This window comes from Felis catus, chromosome A1, assembly GCF_018350175.1.
Source record: "Felis catus isolate Fca126 chromosome A1, F.catus_Fca126_mat1.0, whole genome shotgun sequence".
Lineage (NCBI taxonomy): Eukaryota > Metazoa > Chordata > Mammalia > Carnivora > Felidae > Felis > Felis catus.
In genome coordinates, this window is record NC_058368.1 from 78,980,328 (window position 1) to 78,995,871 (window position 15,544).

At 43.7% G+C, this 15,544-nt stretch overlaps 1 protein-coding gene across 3 annotated transcripts in view; it reads left to right on the top strand.

Annotated features, from left to right (window-relative positions):
* The window catches only part of MYO16 (myosin XVI), a 615,221-nt gene that overhangs the window by 441,983 nt on the left and 157,694 nt on the right, over window positions 1-15,544 (top strand). For all 3 annotated transcript variants that reach the window (XM_023253136.2, XM_045055816.1, XM_045055813.1), the window contains exon 23: window positions 2,558-2,758. In XM_023253136.2, the coding sequence (XP_023108904.2) occupies window positions 2,558-2,758 (201 nt within the window). The remainder of the gene's footprint in view (window positions 1-2,557; window positions 2,759-15,544) is intronic.

The following is a 15,544-nucleotide window of genomic DNA, read 5'->3' on the forward strand; positions in this document are numbered from 1 at the left end:
AGAAGGGACATTTCTGACTGCTACTTCTCTTTGATGCCCATAAAAATGAAAAGACATAGCAAGTGTAGGGTGAAACTTGGGTGTTTACCTACAAATACGCAGGTCTGTGTGGCAGACAAGCAAACCCTACAATAATACCAAGGAAGCTTATTGTTTCCTTCTTAGTACCCATAATCCTCTACTGCTCACAAATATCTGAAATATTTGCACAGACCATATTCATATTTCAACAAACATGTATTTGTCTTGTATCCAGGAATCGTGGGGGTAGATCCAGATTCTTACCCAACGCTCCACGAGTCAGGTGCATTTTACCACACTGTCCGTGCTCGACACCTTCTGTTGTTGAGGCAAAATGGCATATCCTTCAGGAGAACAGTTCAGTCTCTCCTGAACCCTCACTGCTGAAGGAATTGAGGGTCGTTTTTAGGACTTTTTCTCCATGTTCTATTTTCTTCTTTAGACACTCGAGCAAGTTTCCAAGTCTGTAAGTTTGTTTACCAACATTCTTTCATGGTTTTATATTAAATGTTCAGAAAACACAACACATACACATTTTGAAATTTCTGGCGACAATACAAATTGTCTTGGTATCCAATCATCTTCTCCTTGGAAAATATCATCTTGCTTTTGAAATAGAGTGGTCTGGCTCTTTGGGAATTGATCACTTCCCTTGGGGCCTTGACTCTGAGTTGCTGAAACACCCATTAAAGCTTTAAATTCTAGCCTCCAAAGAGAAGGTCTGTCACTGGCCCTGAAATATGCATGCACTTGCAACATCCTTAACGAGTCCATTTACACTCCCACTGTGTGTCCGTATGGACTCGTGGTGGGGGTTGGGGGCGGGGAACAAGGAGGGGAGTGTAACAGCACGTGGAGGGGAATCATGGCGTGATGCTCAGAAGCATAGGTAAAGAAGCAGCTTCTGATCTTACATATCAACATCTTACTCTTCAGCAAATAAATTGAAATGGAGAATCTCTGATCTTCTTAGTACATCCCGGGCAGGACCAGTCCTCTGCCAATTCCACGTTGACTTTTCTTTTAGGGTGTCTATCCATCCACTTTGTGTACCTGTGTATTTTTGTCATCTCGGGGCTCTTGCTGGGGTCACTGGCTCTCTGAGAATCTTGTCATGTACCACACAGTGGACTTCCTTCTCCAAATCTCCTCATCAAATACATTTTTCTGTTGGTAACAAGTCTCTCAAGGTGTTAGTGACCCAGGGAGTTCGCCTTCCTAGTTCCTTCCCAGGCCTCTTTCTCAATCAGTTCTTTCTCTCCTCCTTTCCCAGGGAAGCTATCTATCTGCTTGTTCCAGAGATGGTGCTTTAGTTGCCAAAGGGTTCCCGAAGGTTCCCCCTGGTGTGTGAGCCCCCACCGAGCCTCCTTATGGCTGCCACTTCCAAACTTTCTTCTCTAGGTGGCCTTGGAAGGATCTCAACTTTTGCAGCCCTCAGATATCTATATATAGTTTTTACATTTCCTTTACCATGAACAGGCAACTCCAAGAGGCTTAGGACAACTAAACTATTCCAGCTACAAAGAAATGGCTTTCTGTTGGCCAAATCAATAGCATCACGAAAGGCCTGTGATGCTACGGTTTGGTGACCTCAGGTAAAAATGCAAACTGAATTGCTAGAGGGGTCAGTATTGATCCCTTCACTTCCTGGGAAGAATTATTTTTATGGTATTCACGTTTCCAAGAGCACACTGAGTTGATGTGAAGAATTAAAATATATGACAGAATAAGGTAAATAAACAATATAAATTGCCTTATTTTTAAAGGTAGATGTGACACATGAACAGAAAACTCTTCTAGGAAAGAAAATATAAACAGCACAGCCCAGGGTAAAAGTTCTTCACCTGATGTGTAAACCATGTGGGCACAACGGTGTTCTGTTGTGCAGGGAACAAACTGTTAGGGCTTAAGAAGTTCTTTCAAGCAGCCTTTTCCTTCACGTGAGATTAATTTTAAGTGGTTGCTTGGGCATGACTTTAGCTTCCTTGTTTGACAGCTACGAGCTATCAGACTTCTAATTTGAATTTTACGAGGTACAGCTTCCATATTTACTTTTTCTAGGTCTTGATATTATAGTCACTTCTAGTTCCTGCTGAATAGGAGTTTTCTACAATTTTTATGACTCAACATGATTGTAGATTCTGTTTCTGGATAAGTTACCTGACCCACCATAAATATAAAGTGGTGGATATGGGGTATAGGTCAAGAAAAAATACCTCTCCTTTAGTTAGTAATTTTATGTTTCTTATTGAGATGAGAAATACTTTTTAATAACTTCAGTGTTTTAAGGACATTATAACACACTTTTTAATTTATTTATTCAGTATCAATCAATTATTAATCAACCAATACTGTTTAGGGCCTACATTACATCAAGAGTTTTGTTAGGCGTCAGGGTTACAATAGTGAGCAAACACAAGTGTGTATTAAAAGTTTATATGAACGTAATGAAAATCCAAATGAGTGTACGTGAACAATAACAAAATCATAAAATTGAGTAAAAGACAAAGCATAACTATCTCTTCTTGATTTCCAGAAGCCATCTGGATTTCTCTCTTTGTTGGATGAAGAAAGTCAAATGATGTGGTCGATGGAACCAAATCTTCCCAAGAAGCTACAAAGTCTCCTAGAATCTTCAAACACAAATGCAGTGTATTCCCCCATGAAGGATGGGAACGGTAACGTTGCGCTCAAAGATCGGGGTGCAGCGTTCAGAGTCACGCACTATGCGGGAAGGGTAAGTCGAGTGGAGGCACGATGTTATCACACGCGGTAATGGACCAAACGTCTTGAGGACAAGCTTTAAAGTTTTAGATATTTTAGAATTTATTATTTCAAGGAATGAAAGTTGGGTGAACAACCCACACAGTTTTACTCTTCTAAGCTATTTTATTTTAACCTGACGAGGACGTTGCGTCTTCAGAATGTGGGTGATAAAGCAGGCAGTCAGATCCTTCCGTAATGTTCCCCAGATTGTAACATAATGTGAGCACAAGGGCCTTGGATTCAATACAGAGAGGTCTGCTCTGAACTGTGGGATCCTTTCATTATCCAAACAAATATTGGTTTTCTGAGTTGACTTATCTTCAATATAGTTTTTAGCATTGTATTATTTTTCTTAAAGCACGCATCACCCTGAGTAAAGAAAGATGCCCTCACGCTCTTCTCTCTTAAACACCTTCAAGGACTCCTTCTACCTGTCTAGAAAAACCTCCCCCCTTAGGCTGGGCTAATATCCCAGGCTTCTCTGAGCTGATGCCAGTCATTTGAGCCATGGATTATCCGTCACAACCCCCCTGTGCAAAACCTCTGTTCAGTTGACTTTCTCCAATCCACTCACTGTTTCCTCCGCGTGCCTCCCGGCTTACACTCCTTCTGCTCAAGCTTGAACTATCCTCCTTGTCTTCTTCACAAGGTCACATTGTAGCCACCTTTTGAAACTTAAATCTACTTCCCCTTACCTCTGATCCAGCCCCCATCTGTGGTTACTATTTCAGTAACCACAGTGTATTTCGGATCATTTCAGCCAGTGTTTTCACTGAGATGCTACTATGTGCCAAACCCAGAGTATTAGAGAACCAAAGACGAATAAACCATATTCCTTGCCCCCAAACATCTTACTCTCCATAAATAAGGAGAATGTAAAGTAACAAATAATTATGATAGAATTTGCTTATAACAACCCTGGTAACAGTAACAACGTTCTGTATTACCCTGGAGGAGGAAGTAATCATTTGGCTCCCAAAGAAAGTGCAGAAATATTTCCCGGAGGAGGGAAAATGTGACCCAGGCCTTCGGGGATGAGTTACAGTTCAGTAAGGATAACAGGAAGGAGGAGTGCCGTGGAGGCACAGACTTTTGAAGGAGGATGACAGGTGCGTCCCCTAGGATTCGGTGGCAGAGGGGCAGAACCCACTGTAGCACTCAAGTGGAAAATCATGTGGTGTAGGAAAATAGTTGTCATGAGACTCTCAGTGGGACCTTGAGGAATGACTCAAAACCCCGGCACAGGACGGGCCTTCCAGCATGGCCGTGACCTCGTCTTCGATCAGGAAGCTTCCAGCCAAACTGAGAACCTGCTGCTATGGGAACTGACTCTCAGTTCCTGCTACCGCCGACACCAGTCAAGTGCCCGTCCTCTGGCACTTGAACGTGGAAGAATCCGGTGACCCAGGGACCGGGCCTGGAGATCTCCACGCTCCGTGATATGCTCATCAGGCACAACAGAGAGGAAGCATGAGCCCCAGCACGTCTACTTTCTGAGTCTGTTGGAACCGTGCTGTGCCAGGCCGGGGGAGGCTAACGAGCAATCAGACACTAGCTGCAAAGAAGTCTGGGAATGTTCCCTCCTTCTAATGTGTGCAGTACAAGAAGGAAGCTATTCCCGAGAGTGCCAGGGGCCATTCTGCCATGTCCACACACGCTGCATTTGGGAAATGGTATAAGAAGTGCAGGTAAGTCTGTAGAGATTGGCCGCTTTTAGCCAAATCATGAAAAAACATGCATGTACTTCTCAGGACTCTGTCCTCTTGGCAGTGTTAACTCCCCAGATACTTTCAGACAGCGTGGGGGATGAAGAAAGGACAACAGAGGACACGATACGTGACAGATTTTGGGGGAAAGGAAGGGAGCCATGGAAACGCTCAAGCAAGGACCGCATCGGATGATAGCAGAGGCACACACAGGTGGTGTTCTCTAGGGGACAGCGGGATGCTGACTGACAAGATGTCCAAAGCAGGAGAGGAGCCATCGCTTGAAGGGACAGAGGTCTCTCCCCCCACTGATGCACAGACAGTTCTAGTGCTGACCATGAGAGGAAACCCTGGGGAATCAAGGGGCAGCCTGGAAGGAAAGCTATTCAGGGCAGATGTTTCGAATTTGAGGTTTTTAATAGCAATGTCAATAGGATGCAACAAATAAAATAAAAGGGGTTGGCTGTTTTTAGAAACCTAGGCATAGTTTTGGAAATGTGTATCTTGAAAATTTCACTCAAGAAGAGTATGGAAAAGAAGAAACGTAGTAGGAAAGAGAATCCTGACGACCGAGAGAAAAGGAGGGGGAATGGGGTCAGCAAGAAATAGACCTGAACAGGCCAGGTGGGCCAGGAGCACCCTGGGCGGACGTTGTAGCAGCATGGCAAGGTGTGATGAACCGAGATTTTACACACACACACACACACACACACACACACACACATATTCCCAGAGTGTTATTAACTTATTCACTATCTTTTATATTTGAGAGAGTTAGCCTTTAAAATTTATTTTATTTTATTTTTTTGGAGAGAGAAAGAGTGCGTGTATGCATGCACACAGGCACAAGCAGGGAAGGGGCAGGTGGAGAGAGAGAATCCCAAGCAGGATCCTTGCTTGGTGTGGAGCTTGACTCAGGGCTTGATCCCCACAACACTGGGATCATGACCTGGGCCGAAATCAAATGTCGGATACTCAACCGACTGAGCCACCCAGGCGGCCCTAATTTTTTTTTTTAGAACAGTAGCAATCTTCTAGTCCCGTATTTGAATTCTCTAATATATATTTTCTTCATATCTAGCATTTATTGAATTCATAAGCTTTAAATGAAATGCTACAATAAGATATAACTAGTGATTTTGGAAAATTATTTTCCTGTTTTCTTCCAAGTGTCATGGAACCTATCTTAAGTCAGTCTATACCTGACCAGCCTCCTAAGTCTGTATGTATAGAATCTTGGAGATGTATTAGATTGTTTGATAAACACCAACTGCATTAGACTAAACAAGACCAAGCTTTGGAATAATATTTTGTTAATTATTTTATGTTTGCCTCTAAATATTATTCTACAAGCTCTTAATAGAATTTCAGTTTCAATTGTGTTTTAAAAATTGGGGGAACAAACAATGAATAGTTTGAGTAAGTACAGTTATTTCATTGAGCTCTGATAGCAATAAAGCAAAGCAGAGCAAATCAATCGATTAGCCGCCACAGGGCCGAACCCCGTGGAATCATGAATTTTTCTGTAAAAGTGCCTTTATGTTTTAAGCAGGATTTTCCACAATTGGAGTCAATTTTGTGGTTTTATAAAAATCTCTCATTTCACTGAGATCTCCTAATGAGTCTTAGCCCAAGGACTCCCTAAGGACTTGTTCACATGTTGCAGTATAGATTATATGTAATTTGTGGCAATATGTCAAGCCATATGCCATTCTAATCATCAGATGTAGCTACATATACTTAATTTTGAGCTATTGCATTTTCAAGAAAAGCAGCATATTCCACATTTTATAAATCAAGAGACGTCGCAAAGAGCTCATTGGTTTAGAGACTGTATGCAAGGTCTGTTTTGGACGGTAGTATGAGCGTTCCTAAGCAGCCCTTTGGTGATCAAGCTGACCCAAGGAAGAGCTCAATGGTTCTGGGGTCTTGAATTTCTTTGTGGCCTCTTCTCTGGCCAGATGGGTGGGCTAGAGCATCTCTCCCATCACCACCTGCCCTTCCATGACTGGTTTACCTGGTTTTGTTAGTGGAAACTTGCCCCTCACGAGAAGGATGATCATTAAGGCTGGTAATGATATTGACATCTAGCCCCCCAGGGTGGACTCACCCATCTGACTGTTCTACTTTTAAGTACAAGATGCTGCCATGCTTCTGAATCTTGTCTGGAGCAGAGGCTCATAGGTCCTTTTAGAAATGTTTAAGAAACACTATTTGAATGATAGCTGAAGATCTTTCCTAAACACATTTGAATTTTTCATTACTCATAGGAGCCTGGTGTATTTTCCAATCTCCATTACAGAAATATTTTAAAGTAAATGGGAAGAGGTTGCGCATGAAATATTAACAGGGTCTCATTAAGGAGCATGAATCTGAATTAAAGAAGGCAGCGGGGTTTTTTGTTGTTATTTGTTTTAGCAAATTTTAAATCGTATATGGATTAGCTGTTTTAGGAATTGCTCTTGAATTTCCACTGGTGATTTAAATGATGGATAAGCATTAAATCCAGAAGTGTGTCTAATTTTATTGGCTTTTAAAATTAAGAATCTTGAAAGAAAGAAGAATTATGATCTGGAAGAAGGCATTGGCTCTCAGGAAATTTGAATTTCCATTAAGGTGATTCTGAACTAACTCTAATGGGAAATAGTATTTTGAAGGTCCTAAATTTTAATGTAAGAAAAGTGAATAGATTAGGAGATACTAAAGCAATCTGAAGTAATAAAAATTAAATTAATGAAAATACAGGTCAAAGTAATAGTTATAAAATGTGTGATACCTGCCTATCTGACCTTTGTTGTCTGCTCATAAGGCCTCTGTCTGAAAGTTGTTTATTGTGATAATTTATTGTATGACAAAGTGATTGTCTTTGGATCCCAGATAAGTGTCCTATTATGTGAGTGGCCTGGTTTATACAAATCAAGTTGGTGATACTGTTCTTGCCTGAGATGATGTGTCTGTGTTTCAGCCTCCTTCTCTTCCTTAAATATTGTAGTGGGCTGAACAGCAGCCCCCAAAAGATATGGCCATGTGCTCATCCCTAGGATCTGTGAATGGAATCTTATTTGGAAAAAAAGATCTTTGCTTATGTAATGAAATACAGGATCTTGAGGTGAGGAAATTAACCTGGATTATCTGGGGGAACTCTAAGTCCAAGGACAAGTATGCTTATGAGGCAGAGAGACTTGAGAGAGAAAAGGAGGCCATGTAGATGTGGAGGCAGGGAATGGAGAGTTGCCAGCACAGGGCCGGGAACTTCAGGGCCATCAGAAGCTAGAAAAGGTGGAATTTCTTTACCACATTTGATTCATTTGAAAGTGAGCCCTACCTTTCTCCACCTCTCTTTTTGCTCATGCGGTTTTCTTCACCTGAGATGCCCCTTTCCTATCTTTCCAAACCTTATCCGTCTTAGGAGCAAGTTCTTAGCCTAATCCAGATGTCATTGATCTCTCCCTTCCCTAATCAATAGTGATGTCTGATGCTTGCGTAGCATTTTCTGATGATAACGTGCTCCTGAGACATTATCACCACAACCTCGTGTATAAACATTGCTGTGTCAGTTTTCGAGGTAAGTAAGCCGTGGTGAAGTTCAGAGGTTCATCAAGGGTTGAACAGCTTTGCATGAGTCTCCTGGGGTTTCCTTAGCAAAGTCCTACATGCCGGGTGGCCTGACACAGCAGAAATTGATCCCCACTGTTCCAGAGGCCAGAATCCAAAATCAAGGGTCAGCAGGGTTGGCTCCTTTGGCAGGGTCCAAGAGAAATATGTTCCAGGCTTCTCTCCTGGCTTCTGGTGGTTGCCAGCAGTCAACGGAGCTTGGCTTGTAGACACAACTCCCAATCTCTGCCTCTGTCTTCACGTGGCTTCCTCTCCTCTTCTTTAAAGATGCCAGGTGTTGGATTTAGGGCCCACCCCATCTTATGATGTAATCATACCCACGTGTTTCCCCATCTCCACCATGGTGTGTATGAATTTCTTAAAGTGTTCGTTGTCTGTAGTCATAGAATCCATGTGGTGTGGTAGAGAAGATACCCAAGGTACATGGGGACTCCGTGGCCAGGACTTTGAGGAGGACAGACACCGACCCTCAGCTGCCACATTCACAAAGTTTGTAATTAAAGAGAATATCACTGTTAATCTCATAAACCTGTTCTGAAGGTCACGTGTTGGGCAAGAAATCAATGCACGTGTGATTACTTTGAGATGTTGCATCAAACATGAGTCATATTTCCCCACCAATAGCTGAAGGTCTCCCCGTGAAAGAGTGCCACTGTATTTAGCAGAATTTTGAACTCCTCAATAACAGATAATGAAGAGAAAATATTTCCTGGATCTTCTCATCAACTGGGTGTATTTTCAGATGAGACTATTAGGAGCCCAACTGACTGGCTCAAATAAAGTGAATGATAAAATGTCTTTCAGTGGTTAAAAAGTACGTTTGTTAATTTTTATATCTTAGTAATGTACTCGGTGCATAAAGCAATGTTTTGCAAGTCATGTTAGATTATTTATTTTTATTTATTATAGTGTAATTAGTATCACTTCAGCAGATGATAGGGAAAAATGTAACCAAAATTCTATTATGGTATTTTCTTGTTCTTCCTATCGTGCTTGAAAAACTTTAGTGGCAAGTAAGTGCAGAAATAGAGCTATTTCTGTACCTGTGAAAATTGTAGTAGAAGAGAAAACTTTTAGATAATGTTCTTTAATTTAATGTTTATTTTATTTTTTAGTTTTTTTTTAATGTTTATTTACTTTTGACAGAGAGACAGAGCATGGGCGGGGGAGGGGCAGAGAGAGAGGGAGACACAGAACCCGAAGCAGGCTCCAGGCTCTGAGCTGTCAGCACAGAGCCCGACGTGGGCCTTGAACTCACGAACCGTGAGATCGTGACCTGAGCTGAAGTCGGATGCTTAACCAGCTAAGCCCCTAGATAATGTTTTCACTTACATTAATGCGACATCCTGTTTTTCACCAAATATACAGGTTATTTTCATAAGTAGCTCTACCTTGATCTCAGAATTTTTTGTAAAAAATTATGTTCTTTATCATTTAGCTTTATGACTAATATTTTAATGGAGCAAAGAGGCATGTGAAGTTTTACTGCAGATGTTAGAAGATCCTTTCCATATTATCTGCCTTAAGGAAATTAAAGCATTCTCTGCAACTTGTATGCTACATATTATATGATGTAATTTTATGACAGATTGAAAATGTATTGCCCCCTTATATAATGTGCTGGCAGATGTGTCTTTCTGTGGGTAGATTTTGATTATTTTCATCCGGATTCTTTTTCCATCCCCTAAACTGCATCCCTGCAGGTAAAATTGTAATCCCAGACACGTAGACCTTGATCATTAGTGTTCGTGTCACTGATTTCTACAGGCCTTTATGAGAAGCTTTATGAGAGCCATATTACTAAAACATTGCTGATGGAAGTGATGTGAGGGAATGATGATGTTACTGATTTGTGGCCAGTCTATAAAGCATCTGAGTGTTTTCTTTTTTTTTCCTTCTCCTTGAAGAAGAGCTACCCCTGTCATTGAATAAACTAAAATTGAAATGTATCAGGTAAATGGATGCTGTTACTCAGATCTCTGGGAAGTCAAGATCTTTGTCTCAGGGACACCGCAGGAAACTCCAGGTGCTGGAGTGATGACAGCCAGCCTCCTCGCCCTTAGACATATTTACGTAACATGTATGCAGGGGAAATCTTAGCCTGTTTGATTTTCCCATTCCACCTGTACCAGGAACACCTTCTGTAGCTTGTCAGCTGGCCTTCACCCCAGAGATTTGTGGGAGACACAATGTGCCCCAGAAGGCTCGGAAAGTGAACCTTTAAATCAAAAGAAAAAGGAGGTGAACTAATCAATAGGGAGCCATCCATTCATCTCCCTTTCTTTTCTCCAGGCAGAATCCCCAGACATAACAATGAAATCTGTCTGGTCCAAGCCAAACTGGTGCTGTTGAAGGATATTTGACAAAGATATCTTGAGCGACACAGGATGAACGTAATTTACATCTGTGTTTGTTCACCTCTGGGTCAGCCTTGTGGAAAAATAAAAATTAACTCCACAAGACTCCTGGTGCTCTGTTGCTCGTATCAGTTTTGCCTTCGGCATAAATTTTTGTAGGAGACATGATAAACGTTTCCTGATCCAGGGTTTTGTCTGGAAGAGAAAATGCAGGATCTCATTTAGGGAATCTTGCTGTTTCTTCAAAGATTTAATAGGTTTTGCTGTCTTCCTGGACTGACAGAAAGTTATAAATAAGTAACTTTAGGTTTCCTAGACTATTGATGTCTACTCATTAGTTGATTGGTTTTTTTTTTCCCTTGGAAGAAACCATTGAGGCTTATTTGTAAGTTTCAGGTATAGAAATTTCAAGACAATGTCTATATTCAGATTCCAGATAAGGACCCTTAACAATTCTACTATGTGCTCCTAACTTTCTTTATTAGTATTTATGACTTAAAGTCAATCAGAATGTAAGCAAGCATTACTGTTAGAGAGAATCACTTAATGGAAAAGTAAAAAACAGAAGCCTCTGCCTATAAATATTGATGGCCATAGAGAGATCAATTTACCGCTACACGTGAAATCGAGACTCTTTTCAGCAAACCTCAGATAGAAAGCTGAAACCACACATGAGAAATTATCAGACCCATTTGTATCTGCCTGAAGATGATCTTTACTTTCTTTTCCTAAAACCCAATCTTTACGTCCTTTCTGATGTGACGTACTGGATTCAAGAGTATATTCCAAAGTTGCGCATTTTTGTCACTTGGTAATCCCAACCACGTCTTCTCTGGAAATTATATTTTGCATCATGTAAATAACATGGTAGAGAAAGGGATTGTAAATTTGAGAAGTGGATTTGCTTGCATTCCGCAAATACCAGTGTTTCCCAGGAGAGTGTTTTCTGTCGCCTTCTAGGACTTTATACACCCTCATGATTCAGTGTCGTGCATGAGGTGACTCCCGAAACTCCCGTCTGTTTGTCTGCGGGCTTCACGCCTGCGTATGTGCGAGTTAGGACCTCTCCTTGGCTGGCGTCTTCAGTCGAGCCGATCCAGAAGTGACTGCACGAGATTCCCTAGCTACCTCCCACACCCCCCTCCCTCTCAACCCACTTCAAAAACATAACACAGTAAAACTGATTTTCCATATTTGCCTCACTTGTCAACTCATGGTAAAATCAGAAGCCCATTTAATTGCCAAATACAGAGCCCCCCGCCCCTGTCTCCGCTGCTCACTCTAGAATCCAAATGTGGATCCAAATCCCTTCTTGCTCCAGTACCCTGGTTCACGGCCACGTACGTACCCGCTGCCCCCGTCCCCTGCCACCGACTGACGGAAGATGCTCTAGTTTACCAATAAAGCACTGAATGAGGAGTTTTCCTTAAAAGTGGGTTCACGGCTGCTATTTCGTTCTCTCTCTGTTCCTCTGGTGGCACTCTTCAGAGTTAAATGTGGTTCCTCTTCTTCCGCGTGTTAATAACAGACAGGCTCCTGGCAGTGACGGCTGCTTGTCCTCCTCAGCTTTCCCTAAACCGGTGTTGGAAGCCTTTTCACCACTGAGCTGATGTCTCCCTGCTGGAAGAAGAAAGTCGGCTTTTCCTTTAAAAAACCAGATCTTCCCGATCATTCTACCACTCTTGCTCTTCCTGTACCTCGTAGTTGAGCACACGCAACTCGGGATGTGATCGGATTCCATGTGATGTCTGGCTCAGGCCACATTTGAAAATACGTTCAGCAGAAACGGTCTTTTCCTTGGAAGCAGATAAAAACCCAGGCAGCTCCAGGGAGGTTTCTGGTCTCTGTCCAGTAACGGGACGCCCTTCACTGGCTTTCACTGGCACCCACAGACCAGGTTCAATAACGCAGAACTGGTAGTCCTTTTTAGTTATCGTAATTAGAAGGGTTAGGCCCCTCCAGCCTCGGCCACAGAGGACGGTTTGTGCAGTGGCCGCCACGGGAGTCCTGTCTTGTCTCCTTCCTTGTGCTGCGTGGTCTCCTACCGTCACCACACCTTTCAGGGTTCGGGGCTGGCCCTGCCCCCGTGCTTTCACGTGTCTCTGAGACGCTCGGCCGCTGGGGACCTCTGACACCCTCCCCGGGCACTAGGTGCTGCTGAGCCCTTGGGCTGCCTGCCCCCACCTGGCCCTGCTCTCTGGTGTTCATTCACACAGGCTGTCTGCCCTGGGCTCCATGATTTCCAGCCCCAGCTCGCTTCCCCTTGGCCAGGATGTCACGTGACTTGGGCTTATGGACCACATGTCCTTTGTAGATCATCAGAAATATAATATGTTTGGGGTGCCTGGGTGGCTCAGTTGGTTAAGCGTCCGACTTTGGCTCAGGTCATGATCCCGCACTTTGTGGGTTTGAGCCCCGCATTGGGCTCCGTGCTGACAGCTCGGAGCCTGGAGCCTGCTTCAAATTCTGTATCTCTCTCTCTCTCTCTCTCTCTCTCTCTCTCTCTCTCCGCCCCTCCCCTGCTTGCACTCTGTCTGTCTCCACAAAATAAATAAATATTAAAAAATTAAAAAAATATATATATAATATGTTCTGTGCTCTCCACGTTCGAGAGCAGACAAGAACTCCTGTCCCCGAAGCAGGGGCTGTTCCTTCGCCCCCATCACCTGCCCGTTTCTGTTTTTGTGCTTCTCCCCTGAAGCTTAGCGGGCAGGGGGAGAAACTGTAAAAGCATTTATGGCCATATTTGCATGGTGCTAATGCAATTACTACTGTGTATGAGAGCCAGAGATCTCAAACTAGGTAGGAGAGCCAGAGATCAATACATCCATAGAGGTAGACCTAGATATATAAGTCAGTTACACTAGATAGATGATGATAGATAGATACATAGATAGATAGACAAAGTAAATGCACACATACACATAAACGAAGACCAGTGCCGCCAGAAACTCACAAAAGCTGTCCATGCTCTAATCTGGGTATCCTGAAATGCCTGAATTGTCACTGAAGGTGGCTCCCTTACAGAAACTTTAGCTTCTAACACTTCAACTTTGTGGGAATGCAGATTTCCATATTAGAAATACATTGTTTCAGGACGCCTGGGTGGCGCAGTCGGTTAAGCGTCCGACTTCAGCCAGGTCACGATCTCGCGGTCCGTGAGTTCGAGCCCCACGTCAGGCTCTGGGCTGATGGCTCAGAGCCTGGAGCCTGTTTCCGATTCTGTGTGTCCCTCTCTCTCTGCCCCCCCCCCGTTCATGCTCTGTCTCTGTCTGTCCCAAAAATAAATAAAAGTTGAAAAAAAAATTAAAAAAAAAAAAAGAAATACATTGTTTCAGGACGCCTGGGTGGCTCAGTCAGTTGAGCGTCCGACTTCAGCTCAGGTCAGGATCTCGCGGTTCGTGAGGTCAAGCCCCGCGTCGGGCTCTGTGCTGACAGCTCGGAGCCTGGAGCCTGCTTCGGATTCCGTGTCTCTCTCTCTCTGCCCTTTCCCCACTTGTGTTTTGTCCCTGTCTCTCTCTCTCTCTCTCAAAAATAAATAAACATTAAAAAATTTAAAAAGGAATACTTTATTTATATGATAATCTAATTAACAGTTTGGTCTGTCCTTAGCTCACTGCCTTCCTAAGGAGAATGTGCTTGCTGTTGAAAACTGCCCCATTCTAATGCGGTGTGTTTTGTGCAGGCTGTGGACGATGTCTTAGCTAGATAAGAGTGACGGTGGAGGGAAATGAACACACCAGCAGTCTCAGTAGCGAACCTCTGAGCGAGGCCTTGAAAGGTCCCCCGAGAATTTTCCACGGTGGCCTGGTGCCTAGATGCTTGTCTGCTCACCCCTGATCCCGCCTGCAGTAAAGCCTGGGAGTTGTCACAGTTACCTGTCCAGCCTACAGTGCGATGTCTGCTTGTGTTCATTCCTCCTCCTCTCACCCGTGAGGCTGCACGTCCCTGTCCGGGTGCTGAGGTCCACTGTGCTCACTCCACAGGGTTCACATAAGGGTACACATGAGATGCCCTGGCACACACGGTCCTTCGGGAATGACTAGTTCTTAGCGCTTTGTTCCACTGCCTTCTCTCAGCCCTGCCAGGCCCTGCATCATTCTCTTTGCTTTTCTTTTCACCTTCGAGAGTTTCGTTCTCTTTCTTCAGGTGCTTTGCACAGTGATGAACATGGTTATCTATCCCTGTCGTTTCCTGAGCTTCAGAACAGGTGGGCGCATCTGAGCCATTAGCACCAAAACAGGAATAGCCAGAGTGAGCACCTGGGAACAGGGGGGCTGGGGGCGGGGAGTCAGTCGGGGTGCAGTCTGGAGGGGAAACTGGAGTACTCTCCTCAAGGAGCAGAGTACGGAGAATAGCTTCCATAGGCAACATGGAGACAGACAAGTGACATCGAGGTGACCAGAGACTTGTCCCAGGGGATGCGACCACTGCCTCCGAGACCAGAAAAGGAAGGGAAGAAGAGATACCCCGGATGCTGTCGCTGAGGGCAGCGTGCCCCAGGAGAACTGGGGCCTGGGAGAGAGGGCTCTGGGGTTAAGAACGGAATGACTGTGCTGGGACGGAACAGTCTCTCTGAGGGTTCTCCCCTCTTTTCTCCAGCCTGTGGCTCCTGCTGCAGCCTGGCTACAGGCCTGGGTCTGACCATCGCTGGGCAGACGAGGGCAGTTCCCCGGCCAGCAGACTGTGCAAGTAAATAGGACAGGGCATCCCCAATCACATCACAATGTGTGGCCAGTCCTTTTTTTTCTTAAAGAGCGTGCATAGACAAGAATCGATTTGCTAGATGACAGACAGATTAATATTGGCTTTCTCTGAGAAAAGGGATTTTTTACTTTATTTTCACTTCGTTATTTTTATCATTTTCCCAATTTTATAAACACACGTGTTGCATTTTATAAGGTGTTTGTAAAATATAAAAGATTATAAAAAGACTTGCCCCTAGCTGTTTTCCTTGATTTGTTTTTCCAAATGTAGTCTTTGAACCCCGACAATGTCCTCAATCTGATGGGGACTGCATGTAGTCACCTTGGCTCTTAGCCACATCGGAGGCAATCTGAAAGCGTAAGTAGGTGCTAT